This window comes from Ochotona princeps, chromosome 26, assembly GCF_030435755.1.
Source record: "Ochotona princeps isolate mOchPri1 chromosome 26, mOchPri1.hap1, whole genome shotgun sequence".
In the NCBI taxonomy this organism is placed as follows: domain Eukaryota; kingdom Metazoa; phylum Chordata; class Mammalia; order Lagomorpha; family Ochotonidae; genus Ochotona; species Ochotona princeps.
Genome location: NC_080857.1, coordinates 18,406,161 through 18,424,445, shown reverse-complemented (window position 1 = coordinate 18,424,445; position 18,285 = coordinate 18,406,161). Strand labels below are relative to the sequence as shown.

General features: G+C 56.0%; 1 protein-coding gene across 1 annotated transcript; it reads right to left on the bottom strand.

The window, feature by feature from the left end:
* Positions 1 to 2,373: 2,373 nt before the first annotated feature.
* RPS6KL1 (ribosomal protein S6 kinase like 1) lies at positions 2,374 to 17,023 on the bottom strand. Its single transcript, XM_004584586.2, has 10 exons — positions 16,755 to 17,023; positions 14,079 to 14,203; positions 13,252 to 13,344; positions 7,961 to 8,008; positions 7,291 to 7,423; positions 5,042 to 5,644; positions 4,481 to 4,570; positions 4,270 to 4,352; positions 2,907 to 3,002; positions 2,374 to 2,637 (listed from the first exon to the last, which is right to left on the bottom strand). The coding sequence occupies exons 1-10, from the start codon at positions 17,017 to 17,019 to the stop codon at positions 2,527 to 2,529; spliced, it is 1,647 nt and encodes a 548-aa protein (XP_004584643.2). The 5' UTR covers positions 17,020 to 17,023; the 3' UTR covers positions 2,374 to 2,526.
* Positions 17,024 to 18,285: the final 1,262 nt, after the last annotated feature.

The following is an 18,285-nucleotide window of genomic DNA, read 5'->3' as shown; positions in this document are numbered from 1 at the left end:
GAACTTGTAACTAAAGTATTTAAAGAAAAGGATTTTGAATGAAAATTAAAGGGCAAATATTCTCAAACAAGGTTCTGCATCTTCTGGTTACTGAGAATAAACAGATCCCAGCAGTGGTCATGAACTTGAAAGCCACTTAAAGTCCCCTTGGTTGTCCTGTGGTGGCTCATTTCCCCTCCTTGTGGGGTGGGGTGGGGAAGAGGAGATAGTTGCCTGATTAGCTGTTTCACTTGGTAAGTGCCTTGGCCCTGGTCTGAGTGTCTGGGATCAAAACACTGTGGTCAAAATCTCTCTCAGTGCATTAGCTGGAAGCTGGATTGCAAAAAAGCGAGATGCCATCCCAGGCGCTCTAGTTCTTCTGAAGTTAACGGTAAAAGGTGGACCTTCATGGTGGGCCTTGTGGTGCAGTAGGGATACCACTTCCTGCATCAGACTGCCAGTTTGAATTACAGCTGCTTGGCTTGTACTGGAGCTCCTGCTAACGTGCACTTGGAAGGGGTGGGCATGGTGCCCAAGTCAAGTTTAGGCCACCCATGGATGAAGCTCCTGGCTTCAGCTTGACCCAGCCCTGGCTGTTGCAGCCATCTGAGAAGTGACCCAGTGGGTAGAACTTATTCTGCCTTTCCAAGAAAGCTGTAAGAAATGGTGGGGCTGGAGCAGGAGGAGGCTACCTCTTGGTCACTGGCTGCAAGGAAAGCGGTGTAGTCCCTGTGATTGGCTTCTGCCCAGCAAGCCCTGGGGGCCGCACTCCACTCCTGAAGGGACACCTCCGCTCCCACCTGCCCATCTGGCAAGGGGCAGGGCATCTCAGAATGGCCATGCAAGTTGCAGCACGCTTGGGATTGTTGAAGGTATGGCATCTGCCAGGAGCAGCATCCCAAGGGTGGGTGGATTGGACTGGCCGCTGAGCTAGGCCAACTGCACAGCAGGCTCTGTCTTGACTCAGGCTGCCTTCTCTTTCCAGAGGCCCCACCTTGATGTTGCAAGTGATGAGGCTGGCTGTCTCTCAGCAGGGTTGAGGGCTAAAGCTGGTAGGCGGAAAAGACTTGGTTGTCTTTAGGGAAGGAGTTAGGTCCCAGACTTGGTGTGAATAGCTTTAATAAACTGCACAGTAGGCATCTTTAGCCCCGTTTTATCAAAAAGAGGTCAACTGAACATACTTTGAGGACTGGCGCTACCGTATCGTAGACTGGAGCCCCAAGAGTGAGGTGGATGAGGCGCCACCAGGTCCCTGCACCAGTCCTTGTCGGGAGCTTATGGCTGTCCCAGGGTCCCTGTGAGGATGGAGCTGGTGCCCTTCCCAGCACTGAGATCCCTTTCCCAGACTGCCTTTGCTCAGTTCCGTGGAGCCCCCGACTTCCTCACTTGTTCTGGGGTCCAAAGTTCAGCAGGTTGCAAGCTGGCCCACTCTCCTTGCAGCTCTGCTTTTGGCTTCTGGAGGTTCCCCCCCTCCCTTCACCCTGGAATCCTGGTGGGAAGCTGGCCCTTCTCCTCCAGCCCCAGACTGCTCTGTTGTTCCCCTGAAGCAAGGACAAGAGCAGGCTGGACAAACTCCAAGGTTGCTCATTCCCCGTCTTTGCCCTGGTCAGCCAGAGTGTGTCTCGGGTGCTGCAATGCAGTGACACAGCGAGTGCTGAGAGAAGCCCCCAAGCCTAGGGCAGAGGGGTTATTCTTGCAGCCACTACTGTCCAGACCAGAGTCCAGAAACATCTGGCCTCTGGCTGAGCATCCCAGAAGCCATTAGTGAGCTGTGTGGGTTCTTACTCAGGCTGGGGTGTGGCATCAGTGGGCAGGGAGCTGAGAACCGCAAGGTCAGTGCAGGAGGATGACCAGAAGAACCAGGGCCCAGGAAGGGACTCCTAGGAGATGGGGCCTGTCAGCCACTTCCTCACCCCAGTTCCCGCATCCCCACAAAGCTCTCCCCTGATGTGGTTGCTGGGGGAAGGAAGTGTTTTCATGCCAACTCCTTGTGGCCCAGCTGCACACGGTCCCTCCTGCCCCTCCTGCCCTCACTTCCCTCTCCTCCCATTTGCTGTCCAAAGTATGAAGTCAACATGGGGCCAGGTCATTCTGTGCCCCATTCATCCTGCTTCCTTCCCAGCCCTGTGGCAGGAGCTTCTGATGGGACTAGCCTGCTCATTGCAATGGCGGGGCTAATCAAGACAGCCCTGGTTGGGGTCCACTGAACCAGTGGGATGGTACTCTGAGAAGGAAATCCAGGTCTTCCGGGGGGCACCACATGGCAGTGAGGGAGTGGAGAACCTGGCAGCTGGTGAGTGGTCTGGAGTTGGTGTGGCAGCAGGTGGTTGGTTGGCAAGCAACAGGTGCCTGCTGGCTGTAGGGATGTCAACCTGGCCATCACTTTCCTGGGGCTTCTCCAGGAACTGGCCCTTCTTGGGAGTGGCCATGAGGGCCAGCTACCTGGCGGGCTTTGCCTGAAGCTCACGGATTAGAAGGCCAGCCCTGGTGCCAGCCGGAGATGGAGTAGGTCCAGATAGGCACTGGCTGGCACTGCCATCTTGTGCCCTACCCGGCCAATGTGCTCCACTGGATAGAATTGAAGAAAGGGTGTGCCTTGAGTTTGCTGACACCACTTCCCCCAGCACCCAGGCGCCTGGTGGGATCGAACTGCAGCAGCTGCAGAGAGAGACTCCATCAGCATCCCCACTCCAGTACCACCACCAGTGTGGGCCCACCTGTAGAAGCTCTGATCACCACAGCTCTCACGGGGCCCAAGGAAGACCCCCCCCTTCAGTTGTCCTGGGGAGGGGAGATGTTGGTGGCATATGGCCACTAAGATTAATAATTTGTCACCCCCATACTTTCCCACACCACATCAGACGTGAGCAAACCACGACAGTCCCTCTGTCCTTACCCCTAGGCCAAAATGCTGGGCTGCACCTCACCTCGGTCAGTAGGGAGGCTGCTGGGCGGCTGAGCCCGGCGGGCAACTGGAGCTGGGTGTGCGCCTGGATCCCTGAGGGGTGGCTCTGCGACAGCGCCTGGGAGGACATGGGGAGGGGACCTGTGAGGCTACACAACTTGCGCTCTGAGTCCCATTGCCTGTGGGCAGTGCTCATGGGATGCTGCTGAGGGTGTGACCAGTTCACCCTTAGCTTTGGATCATCTGGCTGCAGCCCCAGCCCTGACACGTGTCAGCAGTTCTCAGGGAATGGAAGGGGCTTGTGCTGAGTTCAGGTTTTGGGCCCTGGTCTCTCTGATTGCAAACTTGCTAGAAGCAGCCATTTTAGTTTGCAATCAGGGCAGATGCCCTACCAGGTCCAGCTCTGGAACTGGCCTGCTCCTGAACGCAATCCCCATGGCTGCAGCAATGGCACACTGCCTGTCAAGGGCGTGGTGAGAGAAGGGGTGGAGGTGGGGGGAGCTCCCAGGAGGAGCCTCGCCCTCGCTCTGGGAGGCAGCCTGCGCTTTGCAGGAAGCAGCCAGCATGAAGCAGCCAGTATGGGCCAGTCTGGTTGTATTGCCCTCCTTCCAGCTGAGTCCTGCTCAATTGCACTTTAGCCTCTCCCAGGTATGCTAAGCCAGCAAGCACAGGCACACTGAGCAAGGTGGTGCATTTGTGAAAGAGATAGAATCGGGCCCGGCGGCGTGGCCCGGCGGCGTGGCCTAGCGGCTAAAGTCCTCGCCTTGAAAGCCCCGGGATCCCATGTGGGCGCCGGTTCTAGTCCCGGCAGCTCCACTTCCCATCCAGCTCCCTGCTTGTGGCCTGGGAAAGCAGTCGAGGACGGCCCAAAGCTTTGGGACACTGCACCCGCATGGGAGACCCGGAAGAGGTTCCAGGTTCCCGGCTTTGGATCGGTGTGCATCGGCCCGTTGCGGCTCACTTGGGGAGTGAATCATCGGACGGAAGATCCTCCTCTCTGTCTCTCCTCCTCTGTGTATATCTGGCTGTAATAAAATGAATAATGAATAAATCTTAAAAAAAAAAAAAAAAAGGAAAAAGAAAGAGATAAAATCTTGAGCTCTTGGCTGACCCAAGCTACACATCGGGAGGTGGGAGTGAGTGCTGGGGCGGGCTAAGAGGTGCTTTAGGGAAGAAGGTCTGAGCCGGTGTGGACACTCCCTCCAACCCCAATGGCCAGGCTCTCTCTCCCTGAAACAGCCTGCCCTTCCTAACTCTCTTATGGAAGTTGACATTCTTAGCCTTGGCCACTCAGTGGCTTGTGGCCTGTGGTCATGACCCAAAGAATCAAACTCCCAGAGGGGCTCCCTCTCCCACCCAGGCTCCCTGTCCCACCCAGGACTCACCGTTCCTGTCAGCAGCTCATACAGCAGAGACCCGAAGCTCCACCAGTCACAGGCTTCCGTCAGCTCAGAAACTCCGCCCACCTCTGCGGGATCAAGAACAACCCATCTGGTCTCTCCCAGACCCTCCCTGCCTGTCCCCTGCATCTCAGGCACAACCCACACAAAGCCTCCCCCAACACCAAACCTAGTGTCCCCTCACACCCCTTCTTGCCTGGGGCACTGTATAGACGGTCCGAGGCCTCGCTGCAACACTGGGGCTCCACTTCCGACCACTGGCCAAAGTATGTGAGCCGGATGTGACCTGCTCAGCCGGTGTGTGGAGGGAGGATGAGGGGGACAAGGGTGAGGGCTGGTGTTACTGAGCAGCCGCTGCAGAGAGGGGCACCCTCACCCCGCACCCCTGTGGCAGGTGCCGGGGCCCCTTGAGGCAGAGGCCACAGGCTGCTCCTGGGAGCCTGTTCCCAAGCTCCATCATGGCCAGCCAGCCCCAGGCATGGGCCCCTGTGTGAGAGGCTGCTTGGAGGAGGTGGCAGCAGACATGCTGGGTCAAGGGGGTAGGGAGCCTGTTTTTCTGCCCAGGGTATGTGGATCTTTGTAGTGTCATTCCCAGGACATACACAATCACCAACTTAACTCAGCCACGGTGGTCCTGGCAAGGCCAGAGCGGCTGATTTTGTGGGGCTTACGTGGTCCATGGGCTAGATGTTTCCCACTCCTGAGACCTAGGTGGAACCCTTCTGGGAAGCAGGATGGGAAGGGTCAAGACACCCACCTGTCTGGTCCAGGAGCAGGTTTCGGGGGTTGAGGTCCCGGCACAGCACCCTCTGCTCGTGTAACGCCTCCAGGGCCAGTAGCATCTCGGCTGCCCACCGCTTCACCTGCTCCTCGCTCACGCTCCAGGCCCGACCATGCCTCAGGCTGGCTGCGGCGGTGACAGTGGCACTGGCAGCAGCTGTGGGTGGTTGGCTCTGACCTCTGCCCCGACCACAGCCCCGCAACACCCTGCCAGCCCCCTCGTGAACCCAAGATAGTCCCTGAGAAAGTCCTGGGGTCCAGCTCTGGCCTGTCTGCCTGATGTGAAGGTGCAGGAGGCCGCTTGGGGTCTGTGGAAGGTCTGAGGAGAAGGAGGTCCTGGCTGTGGGTTCACGGCTGGCCACAGTGTGGGGTGTGAAGAGGGGCACGCCTGGAGAGATCCGTGGAGACTCCAGTGGGGTTCTGTCCTGCCGGGGGCTGCAGCCACTAGGGAGCCGTACAGAGGTCGGGAGACTGAGGCAGCTGCCGAGTTGAGCCTTTGTCCTCTCCTGGGTAGAGCTGGACCCGAGCCTGGGATGCTGGGAACACGCCTGGGAGAGCAGGTGGGACCAGAGGGTGCCTCCTGGGCCGGGAGCAGCAAGCATGGAATGGGAGAAGAACATGGCCACTAGGCCCAGCCCAGCCCCACCTCCTCTTGGTCTGGGGCATGGCTGTCCTGCACTCCTGCTGGGGTCCTGGGTGACTATAGCTTCCTCTGTTCTGCTCCCTCCCAGCCCTCAGTCTAGAAATCCTCCCCTCCTCCCTGGACCATAGACCCTTCACTCCCAGGATGGATGCCAAGCAGGAGAAGCAGGGCCCTGGTTTTGGGGATAGGGTGTGTTTGAACAAAGCATCATCATTCTGGCAGGCTGACATTGAAAGAAGACTAGACACAAGTTGCAGTGATTGCTATGTCATCACTCAAGGGTGGATAACTCAGAAAAAAGAACAGAAAAGAAAAGACAAGAAAAATGACCCAGGTGGGCTTTGGGTTGCAGCAGTTACGTCGCTGCTTGGGATGCCTACACCCCATGTCAGATTGTATGGGTTCAATCCCACCTCTGCCTCTAATATAAGGTGTGTTCAGCCAGGTGGGAGATGTGGGTTGAGTTCCACGCCCCTGGCTTCAGGCTGGCCCTGCTCTGGCTCTAACTCTCTGGCTTTCAAATAATTGTAGGCAGATAGCTCATGATAGATGAATGGATGGATGACAGATGATAAATAATAAAATTACATGATCTTTAGACAGATGTAGGTAATTAAGAAAAAAAAAATCATCACTCTGGGGGGCTTGTGTTGTGGGGTAGTGGATAAAATTGTCTGCATTGCCAGCATCCTATATGGGTGCCAGTTCGAGTCCTGGATATTCCACTACTTGTCCAGCTCCCTGCCAATGCACCTGGGAAAGCAACAGAGGATGGCCCAAGTGCTTTGGACTGGCCCAGCTCCAGCCATTGCAGCTACATAGGTAGTGAACCAGCCAATGGAAAATCTCTGTTTCTCCCTCTCTCTCTCTCTATATATATAATTCTGCCTTTGAAATTAATAAATCTTTTTTTCTTTAAAAGAAAAATTATCACCATGACCAGGAGGACCAACTGCCGTGTAGCCGTGTCATTCCAGCTTCCCTCCTCACCAAATCCTGTGCAGCCACTCCAAGGGATGGGAACAGACCAGACGGCTGCACAAAAGCCCTCTGTCCTGGGCCCGGCGGCGTGGCCTAGCGGCTAAAGTCCTCACCTTGAAGGCCCCGGGATCCCATGTGGGCGCCAGTTCTAGTCCCGGCAGCTCCATTTCCCATCCAGCTCCCTGCTTGTGGCCTGGGAAGGCAGTTGAGGACGGCCCAATGCATTGGGACCCTGCACCCGCGTGGGAGACCTGGAAGAGGTTCCAGGTTCCCGGCTTTGGATCGGTGTGCATCGGCCCGTTGCGGCTCACTTGGGGAGTGAATCATCGGACAGAAGATCCTCCTCTCTGTCTCTCCTCCTCTGTGTATATCTGGCTGTAATAAAATGAATAAATCTTAAAAAAAAAAAAAGCCCTCTGTCCACCCAGGGTGGTGACCTCATCCTTGGAACTGCCCCCGGCACCACGCAGGGGTCCCTCTGGCCAGCCCCAGACCACCTGGCTTCCCTGGTGGCAGTCCTAGCCTGGCCCAGGACTCAGCATTTGAAGGGTGCAGGCAGTGATGGTGCCTCCAGGCCTGAGGAACTGCCCGGGGCCCCTCACCTGGCACATGTTCCAGGTGCAAGAAGATGGAGTCCTCACTCACGAAGTAGCGCAGTAACTTGATCATGTAGGGGACCCCATGTGGGATGACCGTCAGCCGCTCCTGGCTTGCTGTGTGGCATCTAGGGAGGCTCTGAGAGGGGTGGGGCAGGCTAGTCAGTTGGGGACGGGCCGGAAGCCGCTGCAATTGGGGGCTATCGCAGCCCCGGCTGCATGGGTGCTCGGATAAAGAAAGTGGCCTTCTAGCTCCTGGCCTGGCCCTTACCCTAGTTCCTCCCACAGCCCGCCCAGCCAAGAGGGAAGTGGTGACTATATGTGTATGTGTGTGAGAATGAATGTCCGAGTGCGTGTGTGTTCAAGTGTATGTGTGACTGTGTGAACGTGCATGTGTGTATGTGGCTGCCAGTGCTTGTGTATAAATATGTGTGTGTGATACTGCGTGTGTGTCATAGTGTGTGAGTGCATGTTGGAATGTGTGTACATGAATGTGTGTGTGATCAGGTAGGTGTGAGTTCAGTGTGCATGTGTCCCCAACAGGCAGGGGTGCCTAGGGGCAGAGCAAGCAGCTTTTGCATTGGGAGTGAGCATGGACTTCCTTTGCAGTCTCTGGGGATCACCCTGAGAATGCCCCGGGGAGATGGCCCAAGGGCAGGGACTGGGCAGCACCTGCCTTCACCACGAAGGTTCCTCCTGTGGCTGGGTCCTGGACCAGCTGCACCTGCCAAAGTCAGAAGGCACTGGTTTAGGTACTTGCTTCCTCCTGTGGAAGGCAGCAGGGCAGGTACTGGGGTACAGAGTTCCCCCATTTTCTAAGCTGGCCATGATCTTGGCCTATTGGTCCACCCATGCTAAGCCTGCAGGTATCAGCTCAGGTGCTACCTCCTCCAAAAAGCCCTCATGAGGTTAGGATCTAGAGCACAGTGTTCAGTGTCCATCCTGTGTCCTCACTGGACTGCCCAAGGGCAATGGACGAGACAGCACTCCTGCCCTGCCTGCAGCAGATGTGCCTTCCAGCCACCAGGGGGCGCTCCTCCAACAGCGATAGTGGCCCTGGCTCCTGCCCCATCTTGCACAAGCAAGAAAACCCCAGGGTCACTTAGGAGAACAGAGTTTCCCACAAGTGCCGCCGCCCCAGATAATTCCCCACCGTCCCTTGCCAAGTGGGACTCCCCACAAGGATCAGCGGGGAAGGGTGGGGGCAGCCAGATGGAAAACTAGACCCACACTTGGAAGCAATCGTGTGTGTGTGTGTGTGTGTGTGTGTGCATTTCAATCTTCCTGCTCATCCAGAAGGAGTCAGATAAAAACAAGAATAGCGCTTATCTGGAGCTGGGGGATGCAGGGACTTTTGTAACCCCTTTCTTTTCCATTACATCTCCAAAGTACAACAGCGGGGGTGTTTTCTCATGAATGCAGCCGGAAGAAAGATGACTTTCTGGATCTCTGTGCTCCAGTTTTACCTTGGGTGGGGTGAGCATTACAAGGCAGCCCTGGAACCGGCAGGCTAAGATCAGACGAAGATACCAGCAGGTCCCATGCTGGAATCCCTGGATCCGCCTCCCAACTCCAGCTTCCTGTTCATGCCAACCCTGGCAGGCAGCCATGATGGCCCAAGTACTTGGATCCTGCCACCCACGTGGGAGATCTGGGTTGAGTTTCTGGCTCCTGGCACGTGGGGAGTAAGTCAGCAGGTGGGAGTTCTCTTTCCATCCCTCTGTTTCTCAAAGTCTTGAAAACAACACTTCCGCCTGTGGTGGAAAGAGCACACGCACCTGTGCTATGTCACACACACGGGCTGGCCACCGTGTGCAGCCACTGGCCCTGAAACCAATGGCAACCAAGACCCTCTGACCTCCCCTGGAACCCACAGGCCCCAAAGCTTCAAGCTGACTCGCAAACTTGAGAGTCCAAAACAGAGAGGGGGAGGGGCCGTATGGTGGCACTGCAGCTGAAGCTGACATTCGCAATGCCAACATCCCACTTGAGTGCCCTTGCAGTCCTGGCTGCTTTTTGTTTTGCTTTGTTTTTTAAAGATTTATTTATTTTTATTGCAAAGTCAGATACACAAAGAGGAGAGATACAGAGGAAGACCCTCTGTCCACTGATTCACTCCCTTCGCCTTGCAAGCGCAGGGATCCCATGTGGATGCTGCTTGTTTCCCAGCTGCTCCGCTTCCCATCCAGCTCCTTACCTGTGGCCTGGGAGAGCAGTCAGGGGCCCAAAGCCTTGGGACCCTGCATGGGAGACCCAGAAAAAGCTCCTTGCTTCACCAGCTCAGCTCCAGCCATCTCAGCCACTTGAGGAATGAATCAGCAGATGAAAGAGCTTTCTCTCTCTCTCCTCTCTGTACATCTGTCTTTCCAATTAAAAAATTAATAATATAGTTTTTTAAAAGGAGGGACCCGTGCGACAGCATAGTGGCTAACGTTCTTGCCTTGCATGTGCTAGGATCCCATATGGCTGACAGTTCATATCCCGGCTGCTCCACTTCCCTTCCAGCTCCCTGATTGTGGCCTGGGAAAGCAGTGGAGCACAGCCCAAAGCCTTGGGACCCTGCTCCCACGTGGGAAACCTAGAAGAAGCTCCTGGATTTGGATTGGCTCAGCTCCAGCTGTTGTGGCCACTTGGGGAGTGAACCAATGGATAGAACATCTTTCTCTCTCCTTCTCTCTGTAAATTTGACTTTCCAATCAATCAATCTTTAAGTTATGTGAAAAAAAAAAAAGGTTAACTTGGTGGAAAAATCAGAGAAAAGAAATAAAAGATAAGAAAAGCTGGGCCCGGCGCGGTGGCCTAGCGGCTAAAGTCCTCGCTTTGAATGCGCCAGTTCTAATCCCGGCAGCTCTACTCCCAACCAGCTCCCTGCTTGTGGCCTGGGAAAGCAGTCAAGGACAGCTCAAAGCTTTGGGACCCTGCACCTGCGTGGGAGACCTGGACGAGGTTCCTGGCTCCTGGCTTTGGATCGGCGTAGCACCAGTCGTTGCGCTCACTTGGGGAGTGAATCATTGGACGGAAGATCTTCCTCTCTCTGTGTCTCTCCTCCTCTCTGTATATCTGACTTTGCAATAAAAATAAATAAATATTTTTTTTTAAAAAAGAAAAGCTGCAATAAGTAATGAAATATAAAAGGATGGCTCAAGGCTTGGAAGGGAAGTTTAGATCAAAAGCAGAAGGGGATATCTGATGGCGTCTGTGGGCAGCGTGAGCATAGACGTGGGCAGCAGAGCTCTGTCCCTCCCCCGTTCCTGCTGCCACATGGCACTGTGAGCTCAGCACAACCAGACTTTACCAATTTTTGAAGAAGTAGAAAATCTGGACTTTTCTATGAAATCTGCACATTTTAAAGTGCTGGTAACAGAACGAAACCTCTGAGCATGAGCCAAGTGCGAGAAGTGATCTGGATGATTCTGATTTCTTCCTAATCCTGACTCGGGCTCGCCAGTCACCCAGGAAGATCTCCCTGTCCCCCAGACTCCCCCCTGCCCTAGGGTGGGGGCAGCTCTTCCAGTATACTGCTGCCCAGCTACTCCCTCCTCATTCTCAAACCCCAGGCGGGTCCCCTGCCTGGCCCAGCTCACTGTAGCCCATGGCTTTGGGAGCACAGAAGGCTCACCCAACAAGCCCTTTCATCTGGGCCCGGGGGCCAGGCTGCCACTGGTCCCAGTGGCCTAGGCAGTGTCCATGTCCAGTGCCCTCACCCTTTTCCTAACTTGGGGAAAGGCTGCTCCTGGCTTGGCCAGGACACAGAAGGAGGAAGCAGGTGAGGCCTGATTGGAGCTGGGCTTTGCATTTGTTGGGGTTCCAGAGCCAGGGATGTGTCTGGCGCGCAGCTCCTGTGTGGCCTGGGATTGAACACAGCTGGGAATTCTGTACCTCAGCCCTCCCTCTTAGAGACTCTATGCCTTTTCCTGAAAGTACCCCCCACCATCAGACTGCCTGGGTGCAAATCCCAACACTGCTTCCAATTCCAGCTTCCTGCTGATGCACACCCCAAGAGGCAGCAGCCAATGGCTCTGGTCTTGGGCCTCTGCCACCCATGAGGGACACCCATATTGAGTTGTAGGCTCCTGGCTTCAGCTTGGCCCAATTCTGGCTGTTCCAGGCATTGGGAAAAATAAACCAGTGGATGGAAGATTTTCTGTCTCTATGTCTTTCAAAAAAGTCATGATTCAATATATATAATTGTGTTTTAAAGTAATAGAACCTCGGACCCGGCATGGTAACCTAGCGGCTAAAATCCTCGCCTTGCAAGTGCTAGAATCCCATATGGGTGCTGGTTCTAATCCTGGCTGCTCCACTTCCCTTCCAGCTCCCTGCTAGTGGCCTGGGAAAGCAGTCAAGGACAGCCCAAAGCCTTGGGACCCTGCACCCATGTGGGAGACCTGGAGAAGGCTCCTGGCTCCTGGCTTCAGATTGGTGTTGCATTGGCCATTGTGGCAGCTTGGGCAGTGACTCACTGGATGGAAGATCTTCCTCTCTGTCTCTCCTCCTCTCTGTATATCTAACTTTGCAATAAAAAATAAAATAAATATTAAAAAAATTAACAGGATCTCTGTCTGCACACACACACACACACACATAATAGAACTTTGAGTCTGGTGCAATGCTCGATAGCTAAATTCTCACCTTGCAAGCCCCAGGATCCCATGTGAGCACTGGTTTGTGATCCAGGGGCTCTACTTCCCATCCTGCTTCCTGCTTATGGCCTGGGGAAGCAGCAAAGGATGGTCCAGAGCCTTGGGATCCTGCACCTGCATGGGAGACCTGGAAGATCTCCTGTCTCCTGGTTTCGGATCAGCTCAGCTTGGGCTGTTGCAACCATTTGGGGAGTGAACCAGTGGATAGAAGATCTTTCTGTAAATCTCACCTGCCTTTCCAATAAAAATAAATACATCTCTTTTTTGTTTGGTTTAATTACTCTGACTTTAGGTTGCTGTCCCCTCATCTTACGCACCTTGATTGTAGTAGCCTTTTTGCCCCTCACTCACAGTTCACTGTGGTCTCATGGTCCACCCTGGCCTGTGCAGCTAGCAAGCAGCTGTACTTGGTTGAGGTCTGGCTGCAGCCATGGCCACCAGCTCGGTGAGAGACTGGCTGGGCCTCTGCGGACAGCCGGGGCCTCGTCCAGGGCCTGGGGTCAGCAGCTGTAGGCAGACCTGGGGCTGGGAGCCTGCCACCCTCACTCCCTTGTCACTTCTCTCCACAGCCACCAGACACACACCAAACGCTTTAGCGTGTGCCAGGCCTTTCCCAAAAATGATTTGGCTTCCCTTCCCAGATGGTGCCTGGGCGGGAAGATTCCCCTCCGTCTCTCCACCCCCACCCTGGCCTGGACAAAGAGGAAGTTGGAGAGAAGAGCCTTGAGCTGCGTGACCACACCCTGCCCTCCTTTTTCGATCAGCCTGAGGCCGCCCCCTCCCTCTGCCCTCCTGTAACTGTGGTGGGGCATTGAACTCACAGTTCAACGCACAATACTCACTGCACAAGTGGCAGGTGGAGCCTGGGCATTTTCCAGAAGCTGCCCCAGGTGATCGTGATAAAGAGCCAGGCTGGGTCAGGCTTGCTTTGGAGATTGAACTGGCACCTTCCCAAGCCCATCCTGAACCCTTTCTGCCCTGATTCAGGCAAGACGGGAACAGGGGAGAGGGCCTCCAACCATCCTGGTGGGGAGGGAGGGAGGTGCCCGAGAGGTGTCTGGAAACTGGCACACCCCAGCTGCAGGAAGTTCTCCGTGGAGCCTGGTGGGGACAGACTCTTGACTGCAGCCATGGGGTGCTTGAGGGAGTGCTGGCAGGTTATTGAGGGCGCAGCTTCCCCTGAGGGTTCTGTCTTCAGACTCCAGGGGAGCAGAGGGGCTCTGGGAGGGGCCACCTGGCTGCTCTGTCCTTCCCGGCACTGTCCCCCAGGGCTCTCAGCTCACGTACTGCTTTCTGCCTGCCCCCACCAGGGGGCGCCACTCACCTTCTCCAGCACCCCGACCACCCTGCAGCCCCTCAGTTGTTCCAGGGCAGAGCTCAGCGTGCGGATGGGCCTGAGCCTCAGGCTGCTGAAACCCTGTAGAGGGGAAATATATGTCGCGTGCCTACTCAGCCATGGGGACCCAGCTTAATCTCTTCACTCAGCATGCATGCCAACCACCCTGTCTTGTTTAAAGCCCAGGATGTCCTGGGGGCCTCAGAACCCAGCGTCTGAAGTCCTCTCCCCGGCTGGCAGGTGCTCCCAGCGTGGGGTGGGCAAGAACCTGGGATCACCTAGCACCTGTTCTGGGGTCAGGTAGCCTCCCAGACACAGGCAGTCCATGGGGGCACGCCTGTATGTCTGTGTGCACCTTCCTGCGTGCACCTATGACCTAAGCACAGGTTCCTGCAAGCCCACTGGACTGGGCAAAGTCCCAGACACATGGAGGTACATGGTCACAATATGCTAGCACTACAGGTAAATGTATATTTCTATCCCTTGCTCCACAAGCTTCCTCAAGTCCCCACACATTCACAGCTGCCTGCGCCCCACACACTTGTCACATGTGTGAATTCACAACAGAAACCAGACCAGGTGCCTTCATGTACACACGTGTGCCAGCCTGTGCACAGTGCCCGGTGCCCAGAGAGGCTGTGTGCTGATTGCTGTGACCGGGGCTCTGCCCAGGCATGTGATGCTAGATAGGGAGTGTGCAGAAACCAAAAGGAACGCAGTGTGCAGGCTGGGGAGAGCAGGAAGCTGGAGAAGCCGAGGAGCAGCAGCCCTTGCTTGCGCCAGCAGCTCAGGCTTTTGGGGAAGGACATCCTCACCGTGCCCGGGCTGGTGCCGCTGCCCAGTGTGCACTGCAGGTGACAGTTAAAGATCTCCTCTGCCCGCTGAAGGTACTTGGCAATCTTCAGCTTCACAGCCTCGCATCGTTCCTTGTTGGGGTCAACTGCGGGGACAAGGGTGCCAGGGACCCTGATCTCCAGCCATTTTGGAGCCCCTCCTCTGGGCTGGCGGCCACTCTTTCCTGACCCAGCCCACCCCGCTTTCCAGGTGGTACCAGCCAACCTCATACAGGGTGGGGGTGCCACACCCATCTGGTTCAGAGCAGAAGATAGAAGCTTCCAGAGGCATTGCTTCTGCTCTCTGTGATGCCCGGTGAGTAAAAGGTCAGGGTGGAAACAGACTTAAAGCTGAGGCCTGGAGAGATGTCCTGGGCAGGCAGCTGAGAGGGGTGGGGAAGATAGGACCTACCGCCTGCCCCAGGCCTTAGCCCCAGGCTGGCCTCCATGTCCCCTTCCCTCCCTGCACTGGACCTCTCCTCTATCACTCTGCACCTGCCACTACAACTATCTATCATCAACCTGTCAGTCTCCTGGCACCAAGCTCCCAAGGGCAGAGGCCCAGGGCAGCCCAGGGCAGCCCAGCCCAGCCCAGCCCAGCCCAGCCCAGCTCAACCCAGCCCAGCCCAGCTCAACCCAGCCCAGCTCAACCCAGGCCAGCCCAGCTCAACCCAGCCCAGCTCAACCCAGCCCAGCTCAACCCAGCCCAGCTCAACCCAGGCCAGCCCAGCCCAGCCCAGCTCAACCCAGCCCAGCTCAACCCAGGCCAGCCCAGCCCAGCCCAGCCCAGCTCAACCCAGCCCAGCTCAACCCAGGCCAGCCCAGCTCAACCCAGCCCAGCCCAGCCCAGCCCAGCCCAAGTCAAGTGAAATGTGTCCAATGCAGACCTCAGGAGCCAACATGGTTCTGATTTCTGATTTGCCGTTTGACAACTGTGGTGCCCAAACTGCCCTCATCCTGGGCCCCTCCCCGGAAAAAGACCAGTCCGCACCAAAACGTTTCCTATGTGATGGACAGCAACAGGCAATAGTGAATACAGAAGCTTGTATGACTGTGAGGCCCATGTGACAGGTAAAGCCCTTGGGCCAGTGCCTGGTATCCATGAAGGCATTTGAAGTTCATGGAAAAATGTGAGATGATTTTGCTGCAAGCAATTTCCAAGTCCATGTGTGCAAAGCGTTTCCAGGGAAGGGCATCTGGCACAGCGGGTCAGATGCTGCTCGGGACAACGCACGGCAGAGTGCCCAGGGTTCAGTCCCAGTTCTGCAGCCCACCCCGGTTTCCTGCCAGTGCACATCCTGACAGCCAGCAGGTGGTGGCTCGAGGACTTGAGTCCCTGCCACACAGATGGGAGACCTGGATGGAGTTCCAGGATCTTGGCTTTAGCTGGGTCCAGCCCCAGCTGTTGTAGGCATTTGGGGGAATGAATTGACTGATGAAAGAACTCCTTGTCTCTCTGCCTTTCAAATCAATTTTGAAAAAAAAAAAAGAGTTCCTGGAAAATACATATTATGAAAACATTACACACAGATTTCACTTTTTTTTTTTTTTTTTTTTTTGCACCAAGGCCAGTATTGTGGTGTAGTGGGTAAGGCCACTGCTTGGACTGCCGGTATCCCATATTAGAGTGTTGATTCGAGTCCGGGTTGCTCCATTTCTGGGGTAGCTGCTCGCTCATGTGCTTGGGGCAGCACCAGTACAAGGCCTAACTACATAGGCCCCTGACACCAACAAGGGAAATTCGAATGGAGTTCCTGGTTCCTGGTTTTGGTCTGGCTTATCCTTGCTCCCATAGCCATTTTTTAAGATTTATTTATTTTTTATTGGAAAGGCAGATTTACAAAGAGAAGGAGAGACAGAGAGAAAGATCCTCCATCTGCTGGTTCACTTCTCAAGTGGCCACAGCAGCTAGAGCCGAGTCAGCCTGAAACCAGTGGCCAGGGACTTCCTCCAGGTCTCCCATGCATGTGCAGGGTCCCAAGGCTTTGGGCTGTCCCCGACTGTTTCCAAGCCACAAGCAGGAGGCTGAATGGGAAGCAGAGCAGCCACGACACGAATTGGCACCCATGTGGGATCCCGGTACATGCAAAGCAAAGATTTAGCCACTGAGCCATCGCGTTGCTTCCTGCCATAGCCATTTAAAAATTTTATTTATTCTTGATTTAAAAGCATATTTACACAGAAAAAAAAAGATCTTTCATCTGCTGAATCACTGACCAAATGATCATAATGGCCAGAGCTGAGTTAATCTGGAGCCAGGAGCTTCCTTTGGGACTCCCGTGTGGATGCAGGGGCCCAAGCATCTGAGTTATCCTCAGCTGCTTTCCCAAGCCACAAGCAGGGAGCTGGATTGGAAATGGAGCAGCTGGGACTCGAACCAGCGCCCATACGGGATGATGGCAGCACAGACAAAGGCTTAATACCACATGGTACATTTTAAATAAGTAACTTTAAAAAAAGTTTTTAAAAGTTGTTTTGCACCAAAATAGACCTTTAATTCCATTTCCCCACAAACTCCTGGCAACATCTTTGTAGGAACCTCTTAATGCGTGAATGAATGATGTCTGTTATGACGCACTCCCCACTCCCACACGCGAGGTGCTCTGCTCGGGAGGTGCGCCACGCCCCTCCCGCCCGCTGAGCTGGCGCTGCCCTTACCGTGCACTCCGCGGAGCAGCACGTCCACGCCGTTCTGGTAATGGTTGAAGGCCGCCTCATAGTCCTCACTTACATCCCGCTCCAGCGCCAGCCGGATCTGAGTGGCTGCGTCCACTAGATAGTCGCGCTTGGTCATGTCAGAGGTCCCCGCGGCCACTCGGTTGCGGATCTGCTCGAGGTACACTTGGGCCTGGGACCTGGCTCTTGAGCAGGGTTCGGCCTCCAGGCTGGGACTGGGCGGGCACTCGCAGGCCACCAGGCTCATGGCCGGCTTGCAACCCAGGATCTGGAAGGAGCCGACATGTCACGGAGGCCCAGCCAGAAGACAGACAGCCGGCTCCCCCAGGGTCAGAGGATCAGAGCAAATGGGGGCAAGGTTCCTTGTGGGGCAGGATCCTTCTTAATGGGTCTTGAAGAGACATGACACTACTTGTTCCAATTGCACTCCACAGGATTCCTAAAGCAACCACCACAGATCTGCAGGTACTTGAGCTGCTCCCCCCCACCCCCGCCTTTCCGGGCTGCACAGCGGGGCGCAGGAGCACACACCCCGACCCACAGGACCCTCTGCGCAGACCCTGGTTCACCTCGCCTGCTCCTCCAGAGGGCCCCGCTACTTGGGCTGGACGTGCTCTCCCATGCGTTGGTCTCTTCCGGGCCGGGATCAGTGTGGTCCATTAGTAAGGATCTCTGCTCGTAAGGCCGGGAGTGGACAACCACAAGGCCACGGAGCTGAGAGGCAATTGGCCCAGGATGGCCGGTAGGGTGATCACCCTACTGCTGAGCAGGCCCGGAAGCCACGTGGCCTCCCCTGAAAGCAGCTCGTCCCTGGGGTTAGAGGGATGAGAGCGGTGGCTGCGGGAAAGGAGGGCACATCTGAGACACTCTGCTGCCCCCCACTCCGGTCCTCCGGCCATGGGCGTGACCACTCCTTGCCACAGGCAAGGTGTCTCTGTTAAGACAGGCAAGGAAGGACCATAGGCAGGCGGTGAGTGGGAGGCAACCCGCATCCCGAGTCTGCCAGCGTGCAGCCAGGAGGCAGAGGGTGGCCACACCGCCCCTGCTCGGCCAGCCCAGCATCCTTGGCTTGGAGACCTGGACCCAGCCCCTCCAGGAGGCTCAGCCTCTGGGGGCTACCCAACCCGGCCGCTGGGTCTCCCCGACGCGCAAGGTGCACAGCCCTGCGGAAAACGACCATGCTGCGACAGGAGGAGCCGAGCAAACACCATACCTGCTCGAGTCAGGATCTCGGTTCACTGGGCCAGACCTACCCTTGGCCACCGCCGCCTCCCCTTCACCCGCGCGGGCTAGCCGGCACCGCGCTCCGAGCAGGTGCAGGGGTCCCCCGCCGGCTTTGGCCCCGGCTATTGGCTGCAGATGAGCTCATCCTGCATCCGTTAGAATAAAGCACCAACCACCGCCTGGCTCGGGATGTGGGGGCGGCCCTTAAAGCCGCAGAGTCCCTGCTGCAAGGGTGGGGCGGGGAGGGGAGTGCGGCGGGAGATGGGAGAGGGCGAATTCTGGTCCACCA